The sequence below is a fragment of the Phaethon aethereus genome, assembly GCF_964289735.1.
Source record: "Phaethon aethereus genome assembly, chromosome: 9".
Classification (NCBI taxonomy): domain Eukaryota; kingdom Metazoa; phylum Chordata; class Aves; order Phaethontiformes; family Phaethontidae; genus Phaethon; species Phaethon aethereus.
In genome coordinates, this window is record NC_138585.1 from 12,103,382 (window position 1) to 12,122,262 (window position 18,881).

Below are 18,881 nucleotides of genomic sequence, written 5' to 3' on the forward strand. Positions count from 1 at the left end.
TACTATGTTTTTTTTCTTGATTTACCAAGAATCTCTGTTCTGCATTATCTTTTTCACTTATCTGTCCCTTTTCTTCATGCGTTCTGATACTTCCTCGCAATTTCTTTCATGCAGCTGTTGTCATACCTTCTGGTTTTGCTGACATTTATATCTTTATTACTTCCCATTTGTTGGCTGTTTCATCACCCTCAGCCTTACAAAGCCCAGGGTTTCAAGTCCTTTAGTCAATGCCCATAATTTTAATTGGATGTCCTTTCTTCGTTTTGGCCCAGCTTTTACTCCCCAGTTCCACATTTAGTCCAAATACAGAAAAAAATTTCTCTTCATAATGTGAAGATGTTTGCCATTGTTATGTTTAACGAAGACTGAAACCACAGCCAACATAACAGAGCAAATAGTTCCACAAGCTGTAGAACTAATTAAGTTTGATTTGCCTGAATTATTTGCTAGACTTCTAACTAAGCAAGACTTGGCAAGATTTTGCTGACCTGAGCAGCAAGAATTAGAGATTGGCCAGGAATATACACAATGATTGTTTGTTCTTTTAGTTAGGATTTTTTTTTAATTTCTGACTGAAGAGTGCCCCACAATGTTATAGCTACTAGGGGGACAGGTTTTTTTTTTTTAATAGGTCACATACACCCCTCTGGGCTAATAACCACATAGATTTGTAAAGCAGTATCTTCAACTTATACATGGCTATAAAATTTATTTGAATATGATCAATGGATTCAAATTTTTGAGGGTGAAATGCAAAGAAGGAAGAGGAAAAAAAAAAAATCAAAGGTGTGAGGTGGTCACACACCTCTGAATGCTTTCGGACATTACATTCACACACAAAAAATGCTGGCTTTAATGTATTAGTTTCCTGATGCAAAAGCCATACATGTTCTAACAGAGAACAAGCCCACACAATAGATTGCTGAAATGGCCTTCTTAGATATTATCTTTCCTCAGAGTTGAAAAAAGATAAGAAATATACCACTAGCCTTGCTGAATCAGGATCACAGAAATTTGGAGGGTTTGAAAGTCCTCTTAGAAGGAGACATGATGGAAAAGAATCCTTTCTCCCCATTATAGTAACAAACGGCTAGCTTAATAAATTGAGGAGAATAACACAGTTCATGTGAACACCCAGTAGCAGTAAGGAGTTTTACATTGTTGGTCCACATGCTACTCTGATTTATTTTTAATTCTACTAAAAGAGATTTCCTATACCTGATTTCTATATAATGTTTCTTTCAGGCTGGTAAGTGCATGAATACGAACATCCACATTTTCATGCTGAATAGCTCTCATAGACAGCTGCAGCGTTGTCTGCAAGTCAGTGCTTTTGGAGGATTCCTTAACAAGACATGACATAGGAAGTTCAAGTATAACAGGAACACAGTTAAGCAGCATCACAAAGAATACAAGTGAGAACACATGCAAACAACTACTTTTCTGCTTACACCCTCACCTATATCCATATACCACTGCCTCCCTGACTAATTTTTTAAAATATTTTCCTCAAAAAGGTGCTATATTTACATTTTTTGTGTAAATATAATGATGGTGTAAATAAAAAAAAATTATTAAATCAGAAGAAAATGCTTTGCTTTAAGCACCTCATTATCTAAAATCAACTTAATTTTTACCTTTGTTACTGCATTCCCACTAAATAATTGCTACTTCCCATCTATTACCTAACCATTCTGAGGGCAAGCAAAAAAAACGGACCATAGAGTACTCCTAACAATAGACAAAAATTTGTTACCTTTAAAGAGAATATGGAAAAGGGATCAAATTAAGAGTAGCTTCCCTTGTAACACATTCATTGCCATAGCTAATACTGCTGACTTTTAAACTTATAATCTCTTTAATCTCAAAAAGATGAGAAGTTAATGTTCAGGAGACGCTACAGAAACAGGCATATTAAAGGTGAGCATATTTCACTCCTAAAGAAGAATCAGAACAGTATTGCTGCGATACACAAATTCTATTCTGTTTTGTAGGCAGATAAATACTATTTCTGCTTAACAATAAACGTTACGAGTTCTCCTCATTTGTCATTAATTCTTTTGATGAAATAAAAGAAGCTGTACCTTTCTGTATTCCTGAAGGACGACCTGAATTTCTTTTAGTTCTGGAAGGTCAGGCAGAAAATATATTTCATGTAAAAAGTCTCGTACTGCATCCCTAATAGTTAAAAAAAAAAATATTGCAAAGAACGTAGCAAACATCAGTTGGATCAGGAAAAAAATCTTAAAAATCCATCAAAAGAAAGCAATGAAATGTAATATCTACAAGAACAGTGACTTGAAAAGCAGAAAAAAGTAAATTCCATGGATTTTTTTATCTAATCAAGTATACATACTAAACAACTTGTTTCTCTTGTTACTCAACTAAGCCACAGGTATTTCTCCTCTATACTTTAAATTACTTTCTCTGTTAAAGACAGTTCTTTCCAAAGCTTTCAAAGGTGCCATTCAATCAGGATTGGCTCTCCTGATTTTGGACACTGGCCAAAGAGTGAGAATAATCCCATTTGATGTGAATCCAGTTCCAGTTTTCCTCATAAGAAAAGAAAACACACAACCAAAAAAAAAAAAAAAAAAGTTCTGTGTTCCTAAATGAAGGAATCTCTCTCAATTTTGCTACTACAGGCTTCTACAAGAGCCTTATTATTCCTATTGTCACCTTTAATTTTGAATACTGTTGGTATGATGCAGTGCAAGAAAAAAGAACACCCAACGAAAGTAATCATGATATAATCTATCGCCATTCCATAAAAAAAAATAATAATTTTAAGCTACAAAACATAAGATGAAAAAGAGTTAAGACTCCACATGTCTTCAAAAAGGTTGTCACAGAAATTTAAGTCTTTTTATTACACTCTGATTTTATTTTCAGTTAGTGTGGTCACTTGTGAAAAGGATGTATGAAATTTTACTCAACATTAAATTCTGTGCACTTCATAATTCTAAATCTAATTATTGAAAGAAATAAAGAACTCATTTCCTCCCTATTTCCAACTGTGTAAACTTCTCTCTAGCTTAAAGCAAATGTTAGCAATCGTTGTTATTCTGTCTGCTCTGCAGAGGGAAATCATTCTCCACATTTTTTTCTGCTGGTATGGAATTAGAAAATCTGGCAGGGATAAGTGTTTGAATGGGCTGTAACTTGGCCAGGGCGTCATATATTTTTATAAGGACAATATAAAAACACCTTTTCAGATGAGGCTATCACTTGTAAAATTTTAAAATCTCATTGCAGTTTAGAAAAGTGGGAATTTAACAGAATAATATACTATTTTGCAGAGAAACAAGTTTTCTCATTTTAGTGCTTTAACAACTTTAATTTAGGGTTATCCCCATTCCTATTACAGGATTTAATCCATATAACTGAAAATACTTTGTACGGTACCTGTTCTCAACGATGAGAAAGTAAAATACTGCTGTAGTTTCCTTTGGTTGGATATGTATAAGGGGCAATAATGCTACTATCACGTGACTAAGCAAGGAGCCAAGGTATGAATGGTCCAGACTTCGAACAAAACAATCCCAGGCTCTAAACAAGAAAACAAAACAAGAGCAAACAGTGATTCTTCTCTCTATAAAGACATTTTAGGTGCGTCATGAGAAACATTTTAAGTTATTTCAGCTCTATGGTTTAGATTATTGTCTAGAACAAAACAGTGTATTCAAGGACAGAAATGGCAGGTATGTCACTGTTTGGATACAATATCAGTTCACCTGCAACACAGTTCTGGAAAGTCATCCTTGTATCGTAGAGCTGTTCTCAATGTAGTCATCATCTTCACTCTTACTGAACTGATGTGTTTGGGACCCATGAGCTTCATTAAAGACATAAGACTGTTTAAAGCCTAGACATAGAGAAAAGTCATTTTAGTGTATTAAAACATATAAAAGCCATATTTTCTAATAAAACCAGGGTACCCTGGCTTAAGAAACTATGCCCTATAAGACAAATTCAGTTTCAATACAGAATTTGGGGGTTAGAAGATAGGAGAATTAAAGGGGGTCTGTAATGACAGGATTGTAACAAAAAAGGCATTTAAGCTGTTGACAGACTGATGAAGGAAGAATTGTGGACATCAGAGGAGTTCATGGTTATAGAACTCTGTTATAAGACGTGATTGACTATATGTCCAATGTTTTAGAAGTTGAAAAGAGCAGGTTTTGAAAATACAGAGAAAACAAAAAAAAAAATTGCATTTAAAAAAAGCCAAACAACAAAATACCAACAACAGAATTGACATACAACTTTTGGCAGAAGTGACTGGTAAGCTTCAGGGGACAGGTAATAGCTCACTTGTCAATGGGACTGATGAAAGACAGGAGAGAAGTACTGAGATACAGAAAAAGCAGGAGGTATTTCAATCACAGTAACAGTGTACCAAACAAGGTAGTACAATGTCCAGCATGACAGATCAGTAGCTCAGGAAGAAAACCTGAGCCTGAGGAAAGGTCATGGAAGGGGAAAATCACCAATACCAAAAAACAGACCAAGAGAAGATAAAAACAATAGCAGGTGCAGCAGCAGAAATGCTATACAAATGAAGAAATTCAGAAAGCATGAAGACATGGGTCTATGAAAATGAGAGCATCTCAACATGAGTATCTGAGAAACAAAAAGCTTGAAAGAACACCAAAGAAAATGCAGTCCATCAATGTGAAGGTTATACACATTCTAGCACTGAAAAATTCCCTACAGAAATCATCTGCACTACTTCTGTGAGGCGGCTGAAAGCCCTGTCTTGTGGTAAGAAGCACTGTCTCAGCAGAGCAAAATTTTCAGACTTTGTCTCAAGGTGTGAGCTCTAATTTCTCTACTGTAAAGCTGAAAGGAGCTGTTCTGTGAGAAGCAAAAACAATAAAGCACAGTTTCTCTTGGATTTGCATCTTATTTTCTTTAGCTTTGCCGCTTGGTGCCCTTATAACCCTGTTCCCTGCAGTAACTCCAATTTCCTCCTATGTTCCCTCATCCTCCCCTTTACTTCTTTCACAGATATAAAACATACACTTGGATTCCTCCTCTATAATTACTAGTTGAGTGATTTGTAACATATACCATGTCTGACTGAAATATGTACCATTAAAAGAAATAAAACAAAAAAAACTTTTGAGCTTACACAGAGGTCCTACCCACAGTGAGACCATCAGTTTTCAAGAATCGTGTCGCAACCGTTGAAACTTCGGTGACAGTTGCACGATCACCTAATTAAGCCTGGAATATTAAAATAGCCCTTGCTTATCTTTCTTTTAATACTCAAAATTAAGTTTACGCACCATTTTTTTATCCTCAATGCCAACACTGGAACTCAGTAACTGCATGTTAAAAAAAGCCAAGATGCCCAGCAATTTAGGTTGCAGATAATCAGCCTGCGGCAGGAGGGAAGAAAAAAAAACAACAGTAAAAAACACCAATAATGTTACTATTAACACATTCCTAAGCTTAAGAAATTAAAAAGCAAGTATGAGATGCTAATTCTGAAAGACAAATGAGAAGAAACCCAAATACTTATATTGTTCCTTAAGAGATATCAGTGTTAATGAAAGACATTCCCATTAGGCTGTAGGGTTTTTTGTTTTGGTAGGATTTTGTGTTTGTGTGCTGGGGGGGGTTGTTTGGAGTTTTGGGGGTTTTTTTGTTATGCATACTTAGTATGTATCTCCCTACTACAGGAACACTTAATATGAAATGCCATCTTTTCCGCTTTTGCCTCAAATAATGTTCAGAGGATGTCAAATTGTCTTCGCTCTCAGACTGAAGGAAAAAAAAATTATTGAACAAAACTGAACATTAATATTTTGACATCCTTACCATTTGTTCAGGCGATGTTATTTCTCTAGGTCCCTGATAGGGATCATCATGAGATGCAAATGAAGCCAATATTGACAAACCATTGAAGACTTGTTGATAGTGTTCTCCTATACGCAGCAATAATTCATTATGCAGTCCCTGGTAGTCCTGTCTCAACAAGCTGCCCAGTTCTATCTCGGTCTCATTCTATAATCAAATAGCAAACAGAAACCAAGTCTTCATTGCATCACAATGAAACTAGCACACAGACTCAGGAGGCATTGGACTCGGGTTGATTTACCATCAAAGAAAAAACTTCAAAACAGCTCACTGCTAGATAAACCACGTTTTTAGAGTTTAAGTTCACACAATATAACAGTTCCTCAGAACGAACAGAACAGATTGTAAGTAACAACAAGAACAAAACTTCTGCATATACAGTTTCCCCACCTATGCTTTGCAAGACCTTAACTTAAATAAAGCACAAAGCTCACTACTCATTAATTGTAGCTCCTAATCTGCATGTATGCAAATGCAAATTTACCTTGAGGTAATGAAGTGCCCGCTCAAGCTCATCCTTGGAGCAGGAACAGACCAAATGAGAGAAGATGTATTTGAAGTTATTGATTAAAATCTCTCTTCGGTTTACATTCAGCTGTTTTGCTATGGTTCGAATAAGCATGGAGGCTGCAGGACTAGCCTTGGCTGCAAGGTCAGGAAGCAAAACTTGTAAAGTCCGCTGGAAAATTAAGAACAACACTTAATAGAAAAAACAAACAAAAAAGCCCCTCCAAAACCCCAGAGTTCATCTTTGTCCCATTTGTGTCAGTACAACAACACACATCTCTTGTCATATGATGACCACAGGTGTGAATAAAGAATTTTAATGAGATGGAAATATTTAGTAAAAACACAGATAAAATGAAAATTACTTAAGGACGTGCTTCATCTAATCAATATTGAGAAACACACAAACAAGAAGTGAGCTAGTATTTTTTGTGTCCATCCAGATTCTCCACAAAAGGAAATCTTAAAAGAAAAAAGAAAAAAAAAACACCCCACACAAAAAACCCAAACACTCGAAGACACAACAAAAAAACCCAACACACCCACACACAGTAACAGTCCCCCAACCTAGCAGTCAGCTAGAACACTGCTTACTTAATGGTTGTGCATTTTCCATCTGCCAACAAGCAAAATACAAGTATGAAGCTACTTAGGCTTCAAATAAAACATATCTAACCAGATCAAGATGAGATCTAGCCACAGAACAATAGCTTTCTTCATTTGAAACAAGAAAGCAGACACCATGCAAAAATCACGCCTTACAAAGAATCCCTCCAACTGCACTAAATCATTAAAGTAGATACACTCAATGAATACTCCAGACCTTACATAGTTCATCACCTGTCATACTTGGAATAGCACTGTAGCCATCACTGTAACTCCTTGCTAAAACGTTCCTTTGTATTTGAGCACCCAGTTGCAGCAATCCCCAAGTATTATATATTATAACAAAAAACAGCAGCTAGAGAAAAAAAATTCAGACCTGTGACATTGTTCACTGAAATAGAAATCCACAAGCACACATACACAAACAAACAAACAAAGGCAAAAAAACACCCAAGAAGTAAAAAGACTGACCAACTTACTGAGAGAAATCGATTTAGATCTGTAAAATCAAATACATTGGCAATCTCAGATAACATGTCCAGAGCCATTTCTCTTTGGTGAGCAGCTGTTTGCTTCTGTAGCTCATTACCCTGGCATGGAGCACTCAGTACTGCCATCTGATTGGAGTGCAGGGATTCCACTAGAAACTAAGCATGAAGAATATATAGTTGGTATTATTGTCCCCTTTTTCACTTTCTAAAAATAAACACAAGAGTTTTGCTCCTTTTTCTATACGCCTGTTTTTCTTTCTCATTTACTGCATATCAATCTATGTTTATTACTTTGTGATAGCACTGAATTATCATTCACTTAATAATTGCATTTAATTTTGCAACCTTGGATTCAGACATTGCATTATTAAAAATATTAAAATTTATGAAAGTCTGCTTTTAAGAATTTTACTTTAAACAAAACTTTTGTCTTTACGTAATGGCTAAAACAATTTAGGTAATAGGTAAACCAATCATTTCAGTATTATGCCTGTAAAACATTGACTTCAATTCCAATTTTAAATCATGGCCTCTTGTGACAATGGTACTACATCATGCAAGAAACTACATAGTTCCTTTATTTCAGCATGACAACATCTAGAGAATTAAAAAAAAAAAAAAGGTAATACTGCTGAGGGGAGAGGCCCATGACAAAGTCAAAGATTCCCCATCCCTTTTTGAACGTTTGTATGGGTTTGTTTTGTTTTTCAAATCATCTCTTTCTTGTCCTATGAGATTTCACCTTGTAAAACAGTTAATACCATTTCCAAAATACACAAAAAGAACCTAAGCATATGTGTGTGTCTATTCTTTTTACCTGACAGATAGGCTTCTTGTACTGACTGAAAAAAGCTTGCAGTTTTATAGACTTGGCTGCCGCCAGGGATCGGATTTCTGTGTATGCTGCTCCAGCCACAGAAGCTGACTTGGACAACAAACAGTGCAACAAATGCAAGAGGGCAAATGGTACCAAATCTCCTTTTGATGCCCTTACAAAGCAAGCAGAAGAAAAAGAATCAAAAGAAAAAAGAATTGTTACATTAATAAAGTTACCTAAGAATATACAATTACCATAATGCAAAATAACTCATCATTGTATTTGCATAGCTTGTCCGTACTTCCTATGGCAGGACAGAAGATGAGGAATATTCCATATGAATCAACAGCTTAGTACAGTTGCAAAGTGTTTCAAGGTCAGCCTTTGTCCAGAGTAATTTAATCTTACAATTACCCTTGAACAAAAAGTTACTTTGTATCACAAACTGACACTACTTTGCAATTTCCAAGATACTATCAAAAATACCTTCCAATATCGCCTGTTGTGAGAATCAAGGTATCTTTAAGCTCATTATTTCTTGATATTTTTGCATTTGTATAGGCTTCTTTCATTCTTGAAACAAACAGCTGAAACACATCAACACAAAACAAAAAGAATAATTTAAGAGAATTTGACATCAGTGAAACAAAAACCATAGTAAGTTAGGAAAAACAACTAAAAATAAATATGAATTCACCTCTTTTATGAATCCTTCTTCAGTGTCTAAGGATTCTAGTATGTTCTTTATGCAGTCACTGAAAGCCACTCTTACATCTTTGTCTGGGTCTTCCATCAGATTTAATAAAGACCCAACAAGAATCTTCATACTGGACTCATCAGTGTTAAAATCCAGATGTTTGCAAAGATGAGGTATATTTTCTATAAATGCTGAGTGGCATGGGTTGGAGGAGGAAAGGAAAATATATTTGTAATGCTTTTTAAGAATCTTTTGAAGTACACACAAAAAAGATGCAAGTAAGCCTCACTATGGGTTTTTTTCCCTCAAAAGAGTAAATCCTGTCAAACCAGAAAAGCTATTTAAAATTCAGATTTTTGTCAAGTATTACATTTCCAGATATAGCCATAGACCAAAATTAAGCCAAGCTAATTTAAAAGAATATCAATGACAACATCAAACCTTAGCAGTGATATCAACTGAAATACAACATTTCAAGCACCATTATAGCTATAAAAAAGCAATATGGGGAAAAAAGGAATGGGGAAAGGTACACAAGTAGTGACGTAGTACCTCATACAGAAGTGAAAAATGTTCATAAAGTCACATACCTAGCTTTACTGAACTGGATACTTTGTTCTCAAGAAGAGTAAGAAATGGCTTGAAAACACAGGCTTGTACAGAACAAGTTTTTTCATGAGCAGAAGTCACAGTAAGGCTGCTACATAAAATATCATAAGTAACATGCTTAATAGCAGAATCTGCTAAGGAAGGCCGTACACAGAATGTACCAGAAAGACAGCAAGATAATTTTCCAACTATAGCAGCACAAGCCTCCTTGACTAGCTCAGACTCATCTTGGATTTGATTTCTGAAATGGAAACAAAAATGAAACCATTTTCATTGATCATTTACCTCTACATTTGTATTTCCACATTGTCTGAGTTCTATAACAATGCTGAAAGTACCACTAGGACAATTTAAGGACACTAAATTATCTTTTTCCTTTTCAGATTATCCTCAAGTTGTATTAGATGTTTGAAGTAGCACTGGGCATGGTGAGTCTGGCATGTTACAGAGAAACTGAACACTAGACACAATAGGACAGGAGACACTGAGGCATATATTCACAGGGCAGAGAAATGGGAAAGATTTTAAGAGACATGTGTACAAATATCACATGTATTTAACTGACAAAGATACCTCCTTTCCCCTCCTTAGTTTAAATTTATTAATTAGAAATATGGTCTTCAGCTACTGAAATAACTTGTATACTGATATGGTAAGTGAACACTATCATACAGAAATCATCACTTGCACCTATCCTCTTGGTATCTTAGGATTTCTGAAATTGAGATCTAGCAAATCCTGGATGAAATACAAATAAATATTTATTTTGGTGCCTATGCAACATTCCTTATTTGTCCATTTTTCTTCTTGCATGAAAGCAGAAAAGCAGCATTAATACATACAAAAGAACTTTGGGAATCATACTGCAGGACTGCACACTTGGTGGATGAAGCAGGAGAGAGAATGCTTTAACACAAGTAGCCCGAATTACTTCATGGGGACTTTGCAATGCCCAATGGTAAATGGATTTTCTCCAATCCAAACGAATGTTTCTTGGGAACAGAGACAGAAGAAACACACAGTGTGACTGAGTTTGGGGTGCTAAAGAGAAAAGACAAAATAAAGCAGATAATTACTTGATTTAAACTTTGAATATAATCAATCATCATAAGAGGAAAAAGAAAATAATTTTACTTTAGAATAATCATTCTAGAGATACTAAGTTTTATATATTTTAACATACTTACAGAAACTCTGTGCAGTTTTTTGACTCAAAACTAGAGGATCAAACCCAAAAGCAGATAGCTTAAAAGAAGAATCATCAGGATGGCTGTAAAACCAGGGCAGAGACAGCAACCCACATAAGTTATCAAGAATCTTATCAGTCAGTGGAATTTTCCCTGGGGGGTGAAACCAAAACAACAAAAAAACTGATACTTTTACATCTCTGTGTAGCTTATAAAACAGATGCATATTAATTTGCCACAAAAATGTTGTTTTCTTCTAGCAAAGATCAGTATCACTATTCCCATGTATGTTGATATCCTACATTTTAGGCATAGAGTAATAAATTATGTAGTCTTACATGAAGACTCTCAGGTGGACTTTGGGATGGCTAGCAAGCTGAAGTTATAACACTTTAGTCTTAGTAGAGTCCGTCCTCCATCCTACTAGCTACTTCTAAAAAAACATGCAAGTACTTCAATATTTTTGGTACACTTTGTGCATGCCACATTTGCTGAAGCTAGTCAGAAGCTTTGAAATCTTTGAGTGAAACAGAGATAGTAAGGCATGCTGCCTCTGTGTTTTTAAAAGGAAACTGCTAACAGTTTGTTTCTTCTTATGCATATTCACTATCCCTGTGTAGTCCCTTGTTCACATAAAACACAATAGAAGTACAGACTCGTAAATCAGGCTCAAAAAGGAAGGCAAAGGAAGCTCTCTAAACAGGAATAGGGAGTTCTAGCACAAGATGTATAATTTCCGTACTTCTACCACAACACATCAACTTTGTCAGATGCATTCCTAATTTACAAATCCAATAAAAGACACGCTAGATTAAAGGATTTCTCACCTTGTGCGTACAGCAAAGCATCAAAGATTTTCACTATTCTGTCAATCACTTTTTCTAGGTTAACAATCTGTGTAGCAGCCTCTAACAGGTTTCTGCAGACTTTCACTACACTTGTGATAAAATCAGAGGAAATCCATGCAAACTGTATATCCACCACCGAATCTGAGGAGCTCACAGTATTCTTACATGTGTCAGAGTTACACAGGTGAGTTACTTTATGATCCATACTGTTAAAATAAAAAAACATATGATCAATGCAACAGACTATAAACTTTTAACATTGTATTGCTTGTAAGCAACGTTACTGTGAAAATGTACCTCTTCAAAACATACAGGACTTATCTAATAATTGTCCAATCATTAAAGTAATCTACACAAATCACAGGAACAGTTAAAAGAAACTATTGGTCTCACGGTTTCACCTTTACCTGGTATAATTTGTTGGGGGAGAACAATGAACTATGCACAGAGCAGCTAGCCGCAGAATTACAGTGATCCCTTCTAGAGTCTGAAGAATACCCACTGTCGGAATGTCTTTCTCAAGGATAAACATTAAGGATGCAGCTTTCTTTGTGATGGCATTCCATAGCGTGCTCTTCAGTTTCATGTTTACACGACTAAATCTGTAATTTGACCATATTAATTATTTTCCAAGTCTTACTTTTTATTTTCAGAAAAGATAAATCATCACAGCAAAAACAGCTAATCCATGTTGGATGCAGGATTAGGAAAATACTGTATGAAGTTTTAGGTTAAATGTGCTCGTTTGGGAGAACAAGATACTAACTCTGAAGTTAAATATGATGCAAATCAGACTTATCTGAAAGGTTATAAGGGTATAACTATACAATCTTTGGAAGATCATGGTGACCAGGGTCATTCCAGATGACTATAAAGAGGCAAAAGCTACACCCATCTTCAAGAAAGGCAAAAAGGAGGATCCAAGAAACTATAGCTCTGCCAGCCTAACCTCAGTCCCTGGGAGGGTTATGGAAAAGAAGTCTTCCTTGAACTCATTTCTAGCCACATAACAGACAAGAAGGTGACTGGGAACAGCCAGCATATTCACCAAAGGCAAATCATGCCAGACTAACTTGATTCCTTTCTACAATGAGACAGGTAGCTCTTTGTATAAGAGGATAGCTGCTTATTTGGAGGACCTCGACCGGATGGAAAACTAGGCTGACAAGAACCTCACGAAGGTCAACAAAGACATATGAAAAGCCCTGCAACTGGTACAAAAATCCCTGTGCAACAGAACAGGCTGAAGGCTGACTGGCTAGCAAGCAGCTTTGGAAAAAATGACCCAGTGGACTTGTGGAAAAGTTGAACATAAGAGCATTGTGACCTTGTTGCAAAGAAGGTCAACTACATACTGGGCTATGGTATCAAGAGTGAAAGCTGATCAATGTCTTCACACTTATGAGTCCATACCTGGACTACAGCATGCTAGAGACAGTTTTGAGTTCCCAAATACAAGAAAGAGATTAACATGCTGAAACAAGTCCAAGATAATCAGGAAGCTGAAGAACAACACAAGCAGAGGCTGAAAGAACTGGCTTTGTTCATCTGAGGACAACCTAACTTAACTAGACCTGCATTAAGCACGTCCAGTGCAACAGCATAGCCACATACATAATTCTGTCATTCTGTATGTATTCTCTCAGCTTTTCTGTTTCCAGTGTGTAAAAATGAAAATAATTTGCATTGAACATATGAAAAATACAGTCTCTAACTAAAGATTGGCTTAAAAATCATCTGTAGATTCTGATCCTTCAAAATATCATTTAGATCTTTTCCCAGAAGATCTTTCAATGTGGCTGTTACAAAGAAACTTCCTCAAAAAAAAAGTTATCATTTGTTATTATTCACTAGCCAAATTACTAAAAAAATAGTTATTGAGTAAGTGTCATACGTTACTGGTGTAGGTGATTTCTTTGGATGCTTTGCTGGTAGGCTTAGTCGTCGTCTTTTCTCTGGAACTTCATCACTGCTGCTGCTCCACCCATCAGTATCAGAAGTATCTAGCTGGTTCTGATGAAGCTCCTGAAAGATTTCTTCTGTTTCTGTTTTTAATGCTGTATAAAGTGGACTCACCAGATACTGGAATGGACGAACAACAGAAGTACCATGATATAAGCTATGCCTTACTTCCCGAAGACATTGTATTACTGTTTCTGACTTAAAACACAAAATTTCAAAATATTATGGTAACAAAGTTCTTAAAAATCTTTATGTTCAAAAATCTTAACTAAAAGATGAAATCTCGCATAAGCAATGAAGTTTCCTGTGTCCCTACCAGAAAGAATGCAGCTTGTACAGCTGTTTCCTAGCTCTTGTCATAATACCTGGCTACCAAAGCCATCAAGACAGGCACACCAAGTTTAACAGACAACAGATATAACACGCACGTGGGTGTACAGGGTAGAGGGAACACTCAGCATATCGGCACCTCATTATTTTAATTCAAACCTTTCTGTCTGCCTGTCCCCAACAAATATGACTAAAAGCATATGGTTAGAAAGTAGGAGCAGCTCAGATGAAAGGAAATTACTTGTAAAGATGCCCTGTTCAGTGAACTCTATGCCTTACCCCCATTTTATACTATGATTACAGACAGAGTCTTGTGCCTGCATAGGTTCTCAATAGTTTAATACATCTGAAAAACACAGGGTCCAGCTACATCCAACTAAAGAAGTCTGACCTACACAAATATGTGAAACAGCAAGTATCAATCTAATTGTGCAACTAAAAATAGTATTTCCTAGATTTTCTTCTTTGTGCAGATATAAGTTTTTGTATCCTATCTATTCACATGTTAAAAATACAGTTTTTAAAATTAACCTACCTCTTGTTCTTCCTGAGTTCCAAGCACATTCACAAAAATTCCACATATGGTACTGATATGGACTTTTCTTACTTGTAAGGCAGATTCATAGCCAGTTGGAACAAACTCCAGAAAATATTGCAGTATATGGCAGAAAGCAGCTTTCAGTTTTTCAGACTGAAGACACCTAAACACATCACCTTCAAATAATGCACAGAGTTTCTCTAGTAGCATATTCAAGTAGACAGGTTCAATATTTTTGTAAGAATCTGCTTCAAAAGGCAACAATGTCCTCACCAACAGTAAGAGTGGTTCTCCAAAGAGTTCTGATTCTTTAGTATCCATTTCAAGTGCTGACTGTAGAATTCCAAAAAAGACTGTGAAGAAAACACTGGCCAGCTGTTCTGGAGGTCCTCCTAAATGAATTAATTTTACCAAAAACTTCACCACCAAAGCTTTAAGTTTTAGGCTGCCATACTCCAAGAGGGAGCAGCCTATCCCCCAGAGAATAATATCTTGTCTTACAAAAAACACATCTGCAACAATATCTGTCAGAACAGACATTAATATAATTTCCAAACATTCTACATTGGGCATACTCATCAACTGTAATGATGCCAATCTTAAATATCCCACTTTGTCACTTGTATTGCTTGAAAATCTCTTTATAGTCACTGGCCAGACCAGTCCATCTCCCCAGAGGTGCTTTTGAGCATCTCTTTCATGCAGGAAGATTAAGTCTTGGAAAAGCTGTAGAAAGTCTTTTGTTAGCACTTCAAAAATGGAGCAACTCTTCATTTTAAACAGAAAAAGTAAAGAGCAAATGACATCACAGATGTTCTTGTGCAATGTGTTGCAGTTTGGACTTGCAGCAATTCGGAGAAGCCTTGTTATGATCCAGTTACTAAATTCTAGGACAATAAAATAGAAACAGCGAACAGGAAATTATTAAGATAAAAACCAAAACCTCTTATTACAAGTACCTCCTTGAGGGCAGGGTGCCCATCAGTAAAACAAAAGAAAACTCCTTGAGATAAATGCACATAGGCTTAGTACACAAAAAGTCTTCACTAGGACATTTCTTCAGCAGGTCTTGTTGAAAAAGAGAAAAGAGGGAGGGGGTGTCTGGGGGGGGAAACAACAGACTTTTTACACTGAGTAGCTCCAGACATTTTCTGTCAAAAGAACCCTCAGGCAATGAATATCTCCTCAACATGAACCAGGTAATATCACTAAGCAATGGTAATGAATAAGGTCAAACTCTGTTCTGAAAAATTGCCATTATCACAAGTGTAAATCAATTCCCAATATTGAAAATCTATCATAATATTCAATTACTTATAAATACACAATGCTGAACATACGAATCTGCCTTTTTCCCATTTTTGTTCTTTTGCACGAACCCATTGTCAGAAAATTTAAATCCTGAAAACATCAAGCTTCAACATAAACATTTTCAAACTCACCAATGCAACTGCATTCAGTTTCCTCCTGATTTCCATCCACATTTACAAACATAAGTGGGGAAGATTTCATGATATGTTGAATAAAATCAAGCAACATTACTGAACTTGGCTGTGAATCTGATTTCTTAATCAGTTCCAAAGCAACTTTTCAAAAAAAAAAAAGACACATTTCTGAATTAGCATTGGAATAAATCAACTTCACAAATTTTGTTCACACCTAAGGAGAAAGAAGAAATTTATTATATAAAATACTATGATGTGGTATTAAATCTGCATAATTATCAATTGGGAGTGTGCTTTATCAGTCCATGAAAATGATTTTGTGTATATTTTAAATCCTCTATGTGACACCAAACTGTATGAAGGAAAAAAATACAAATTACTGTGCTTAAAACTTATTCATTAACACTACATACATTAACATTAAGTTAGTATTATAACCAACTGAGTGAAGAATAGCAAAGAGTTAACATTTTAGTTTTCAATCACACAATTTTCCCCAAGTTTACGATCTTGGTAGAAAAAACTCTAAGAATTGTTCTATACCTCTAAGAAATACAAGTCTTTCCAACAGCAAGTTCAACTTACTAAATCAGACTAAACATACCACATGAGATATATACAAATTCTACACAGTTAGTTAGCACAAGAAGGAAACTATCTCAGATTCAGATAGCAATTAACCGGAAAAGTTATATGGTAATGATAAAATACAACACCTATGTATTCAAAAGCAGCATCAAGCAGATTGGCTTTCTGTTTTTATTTTTAGTCTTCCCCTTCTGGACTGTAAGAGAATTAACAAACGCATCACCTCAAGAATAACAAGGGTATGATACCTAAAATGATCTATTCACTAGACAAAATTTCAGTCTTATTGAGACAGCTACATGAAATTATACCTTGGAAACAGTAAGTTACCTTCACTGTGATTCTCCTTGATGCATATGTACAGATAACTACAAACGATAACTTTGTAGTATATGTATTTCATAGTCACCAAAATGTTGTCAAAGTACTGTACAATAACTGGAACCTTAACAGGATTTAAGGAATACTAAAATAAGGCTTTGTTAGAATTCTAAAATTAAAAATAAAGCTGTTTACATTAAAGTATTTCAATTCTGAAAGACCCTGTGAGTATTAAGACCCGCAAGCTATATTACTCAATGAAGAATCATATTACATGACATTCCTCATTTTCAATGTTGTGAGCATTTCTATTCATACACCTCTGCACTGCATTTCCCCCTCCTTTTTTTTTTTTCTTAAGTTACTTCACATTATACAGGCAAATACTTCATCGTGAAGGTTATAAAAAATAAGTCATAAATGGCATTGCATTCAACTATAAAGTATTTATTGAAATGAGAGCTGTAACACTTTTTTTGGCAGGAAAAGCATAAATCAGATAATAATTTTAAAAGATAGGGATGCAATACTTACCAACATCTACATCTGTAAGAATTCTGTCAATGAACTGGCAGAGTATTTGTCTTGGTTTCTGCACGACTGTATTGTATTCTTCTGGACTAGCACTAAAATTAAAAGTACATTTTGACATTTTCCATTTAAAAATACAAAATAATTGTTTGAAGTTTATCTCAACAACACAATGTTAAACACTGAATTGGTTTTTCTTCTAGAAGTCTTCAAAAAGAAACACAAATTGATTTCTTGTTTTAGTGACCAGCATATTGCTTGTTCCTCTTTCTCCTTATTCTTCCGATGTACGAAGTTTTATGGAGTGCTGAAGATCGCTTACTTTTATTAGGCACTTATGTTTGATATATACCAAATCCACATCTGACAGAATAAGGGATTTATCCACGTGCTACTACCAAGCAACAATCAGCTTTGGTGCAGGAAATAATAAAATTAAGAATCCGTTTTACTTTTGGAACTAACCAAAATTATTCAACTGATTAGCTACCAATACACTGGGTAAGGGGTGTCAACAGCAACTGCTCAGGTAACTAAGATGGCTGCTAGCACTTGCCAGGTCAAGTCTTCAACATATAACTTCATCTCCGTGTCAACTATTTGCCTACCAGAAAACAATCTTTGTTTTCTGCCATGCTGCCATTAAAATTTCAAAGCCAAACATTTTCAGGGTAGTTTAATTCTCGGTGAAACCACACTTACAAACACAAAGGAAGTCCCCAGGACGCGGGTGCACACTCCAAGATGCCTCTCCCATCAGGTTCTACCAGCACGACCCGTGAAGGAGGGAGGGAAGGAGGGAAGGAAGGAGGGAGGGAAGGAAGGAAGAAACCCAGGCAGGTAGCGGGAGATGGCGACCAGGATGAGGGGAGGGCGCAGGCCCAGCCCCGGCAGACCCCGCATAGCGGTGAGAAAGGAACTTAACTTTCCACCGCCCCATGCCACACACTGATGCCGAGGCCGGCCGCGCTTCCGCCAGCGCAGCGCCGTGCGCGCCCCCCCATCCTACGAGGCGGGGGCTGGGTCCGTCCTACCTGGCCAGCTCCCGCAGCGCCGGGATCATGGAAGCCATCTCCAGGCCCTGCTCGGCCATGGCTCCCGCTTTGAAACGGGCCGCGCGCCACCAAAGTAGGAACTCCGCGACGGCGTCCGGCAGGACCCAAACTTCTCCGTTGTCGAACGGGCAGCTGTGCGCCCCCTGACGGCTCTGCTTAAGTTTAACCGCTTCGTCACGAGACGAGAGCGCGGTCACGGCGGCTCAGTGCCAGGCCTCTCATGGCCTCCCACAGGGGGGACCTCGCTGCCCCCGCAGGGTTTTCCTCCGCGGTGCAGTGCACAGACAGGTAACAACCGAGCAGGGGTAGAGCGTCTGAGAGGCGGCTCGGGCACTGAGGGGGTGCCGGGAGCCCCAGCCCGGCCACAATGGGCGCCTCGGCGGAGAATGGACTGCGGCTCCAGGGGACCCGCAGCGCACAGAGCGGGAGGGAAGTGCCGCAGTTTTGAGGGTGGCTTAAAACGAGGCAGGGAGCACCTCCGCTC

General features: G+C 36.9%; 1 protein-coding gene across 1 annotated transcript in view; it reads right to left on the reverse strand.

Moving 5' to 3' along the window:
- Positions 1 to 18,456, reverse strand: part of ATR (ATR checkpoint kinase) — a 41,544-nt gene extending 23,088 nt beyond the window's left edge. Inside the window, exons 1-21 of the mRNA XM_082003610.1 lie at positions 18,377 to 18,456; positions 17,346 to 17,437; positions 15,900 to 16,043; positions 14,455 to 15,344; positions 13,522 to 13,709; positions 12,035 to 12,229; positions 11,607 to 11,833; positions 10,780 to 10,932; positions 10,435 to 10,633; positions 9,574 to 9,833; positions 8,984 to 9,174; positions 8,773 to 8,873; positions 8,287 to 8,458; positions 7,458 to 7,625; positions 6,350 to 6,544; positions 5,827 to 6,012; positions 5,292 to 5,384; positions 3,735 to 3,865; positions 3,406 to 3,549; positions 2,085 to 2,178; positions 1,219 to 1,344 (exon numbers count right to left, since the gene is read on the reverse strand). Of these exons, the coding sequence (XP_081859736.1) occupies positions 1,219 to 1,344; positions 2,085 to 2,178; positions 3,406 to 3,549; positions 3,735 to 3,865; positions 5,292 to 5,384; positions 5,827 to 6,012; positions 6,350 to 6,544; positions 7,458 to 7,625; positions 8,287 to 8,458; positions 8,773 to 8,873; positions 8,984 to 9,174; positions 9,574 to 9,833; positions 10,435 to 10,633; positions 10,780 to 10,932; positions 11,607 to 11,833; positions 12,035 to 12,229; positions 13,522 to 13,709; positions 14,455 to 15,344; positions 15,900 to 16,043; positions 17,346 to 17,437; positions 18,377 to 18,435 (4,008 nt within the window). The 5' untranslated portion in view covers positions 18,436 to 18,456. The remainder of the gene's footprint in view (positions 1 to 1,218; positions 1,345 to 2,084; positions 2,179 to 3,405; positions 3,550 to 3,734; positions 3,866 to 5,291; positions 5,385 to 5,826; positions 6,013 to 6,349; positions 6,545 to 7,457; positions 7,626 to 8,286; positions 8,459 to 8,772; positions 8,874 to 8,983; positions 9,175 to 9,573; positions 9,834 to 10,434; positions 10,634 to 10,779; positions 10,933 to 11,606; positions 11,834 to 12,034; positions 12,230 to 13,521; positions 13,710 to 14,454; positions 15,345 to 15,899; positions 16,044 to 17,345; positions 17,438 to 18,376) is intronic.
- Between the last annotated feature and the right edge of the window lie 425 nt (positions 18,457 to 18,881).